Genomic DNA, 2,500 nt, shown 5'->3' with positions numbered 1-2,500 from the left:
TATAATATATATTATATTATATTATATTATAATATAATATAATATATATATATATAAACCATATTACCACTTACATTTTTTGTATGTGTAATAGTGTCAGCACAGAATCCTTCTTCACTTCTTGATGTGTAAAAACTGTGAGTCTTCTGTCAGTACGAAGTGATCAGCTGTTTCTTCTTCTCAGCAGGATGAATGTGATTTCATCTTTATTTTTACCTGTTCATCTAATATTGATGCATTTTTTGCATCAATCCAGCTGTTGCTTTGTGTGTGTCTGCATGCATGTCTGATGTTTGTGTGTCTCTAGGTGTGTGTTTGGCGTGAGTGTGTGTCTATCATGTGTGTCTGGTGTGAGTGTCTGGTGCACTAGTGTATGCGTTGTCTGTACTGAATTGTTCTCCTCCTCACTCTCCTGTAGCCCGTTGAAGCCACAGATGATGCGTTCTGGGATCAGTTCTGGGCAGACACTGCGACCACTGTACAGGATGTTTTTGCTCTCGTACCTGCAGCCGAAATCAGAGCCGTCCGAGAGGAATCGCCCTCCAATCTGGCAACTCTGTGCTACAAGGTACACTCAAAAAGGGATTTTTCCTGCTTGTACGAACTACTTATTTAAAATGAGTTGAATAAGCACAATTTTTGAGTTTTCTATGTGATAACTTGATTGTTTTTTGTTCAGTCCACTTAAATTTGTAAAAACCATAAAGTCCAATTTATTGATTTGTGTTGGGACTACATGAAGGAACCTTTTGGAATCTAACTTATTTTACAGTGTAGAGTCTGGAACTGTAGCGCTTATGAAGTTTTTATGATGCCTCTTACACGCGTGTAATACAGACAATTAGTAGAGAATGTGGCTTATTAGCGAATGTGTGAGTTTAAAGTTGTTGGTGGGACAGGAAAACAGCTGGCACTTTGCCCTTCCTGTCTCAGTCGCTGGACTTCCTGTTTGAGGCTGGCCATCAGAAAGAAAACATGATTATAAGTCTTCCTACTGTTCAAGACGAGAGTTTAGTAAAGGGAATTACATTAATACATGTTAAATTGTTTATAATTCTAAAGTAAGTGGCGTGGGCTAGTGCACAAATTCTCCAAAAATGGTTTTATATGTTCATTTTCAATCCTAGGAACTGGCCGTGATTTGAAATAGTTGGTTTTGACCATATTTGGAAGGGTTGTTTATATTAATAACAGTACCACACACACACACTCACAAAGCATTATGTACTCTGAAATACAAAGATGGAAAATAAACGTTTCATTCATTCATTCATTTTCCTTTGGTCTAAGGACTAAGGTCCCATATTTATCAGGGGTTGCTACAGCGCAATGAACCGCCAACTATTCCTGCATATGTTTTACACAGCGGATGCCCTTCTAGCCGCCACCCAGTATTGGGAAACACCCATACACTCTCGCATTCACACACGCACTCATATGCTACAGCCAATTTAGTTTACTTAATTCACCTATACTGCATGTCTATGGACTGTGGGGGAAACCGGAGACAGTGATAACCTCTGAACCACCATGCCGCCCAACTACATTTCAAAAGGTTTTCAAAGTACAATAGGTAACGCATTAAATTCTTATTAGTCAAAGTAAGTAAATGCATTGAAACCAGCAGTGGGAAATAACCCTATTACAGTTACAGTGCATTTGGAAAGTATTCATAGCGCTCCACTCTTTCCACATTTTTTTTTGTTACAGCTTTTTTCCAAAACCGATTATATTCATTTATTTCCTCAAAATTCTACACACAATACCCCATAATGACAATGTAAAAAATGTTTTTGAAATTTTTGCAAATTTATAAAAACAAAAAACAAAAAACTTTGCTTTATACTCTGTTCATGCATCTTTGGCTGCAATTACAGCCTTAAGTCTTTTTTGAATATGATGCCACAAGCTTGGCACACCTGTCCTTGGGAGTTTTTGCCCATTCCTCTTTAAGCTCTATCAGGTTGGATGATGCGACCGTGTACAGCTATTTTCAGATCTCTCCAGAGATGTTCAATAGGATTTAGGTCTGGGCTCTGGCTGGGCCACTGAAGGACATTCACAGAGTTGTTGTGAACCCACTCCATTGATATATTAGTGGTTTGCTTTGGGTCAGTGTTCTGCTGGAAGATGAACCTTTGCCTCAGTCGGAGGTCAAGAGCACTCTGAAACAGGTTTTCATTCAGGATGTCTCTATTTTGATTAGTCTTCCAGATCTTGCTGCTGAAAAACATCCCCACAGCACGATGCTGCCACCACCATGCTTCACTGTATTAGCCTGGTGATGAGTGATGCCTAGTTTTCTTCAAACGGTGTTTAAAAAAATCAAAACAGCTTTTATTCTAGCCGAAATAAAACAAATAAGACTTTTTCCAAAAGAAAAAATATTATCAGACATACTGTGAAAATTCCCTTGCTCTGTTAAACATCATTTGGAAAATATTTAAAAAAGAAGAAAAAACTTCGAAGGGGGCTAATAATTCTGACTTCAACTGTATCT

At 38.1% G+C, this 2,500-nt stretch overlaps 1 protein-coding gene across 2 annotated transcripts in view; it reads left to right on the top strand.

Moving 5' to 3' along the window:
• hid1a (HID1 domain containing a) overlaps positions 1-2,500 on the top strand; it is a 55,617-nt gene that overhangs the window by 4,021 nt on the left and 49,096 nt on the right. For both annotated transcript variants that reach the window (XM_087245277.1, XM_087245276.1), the window contains exon 2: positions 419-568. In XM_087245277.1, coding sequence (XP_087101403.1) covers positions 419-568 — 150 coding nt within the window. The remainder of the gene's footprint in view (positions 1-418; positions 569-2,500) is intronic.

This window comes from Danio rerio, chromosome 3 (assembly GCF_052040795.2).
Source record: "Danio rerio strain M-AB ecotype USA chromosome 3, GRCz13ab, whole genome shotgun sequence".
Classification (NCBI taxonomy): domain Eukaryota; kingdom Metazoa; phylum Chordata; class Actinopteri; order Cypriniformes; family Danionidae; genus Danio; species Danio rerio.
Note: the sequence above shows the minus strand (reverse complement) of the source record. Positions and strands in the feature narration are given on the sequence as shown.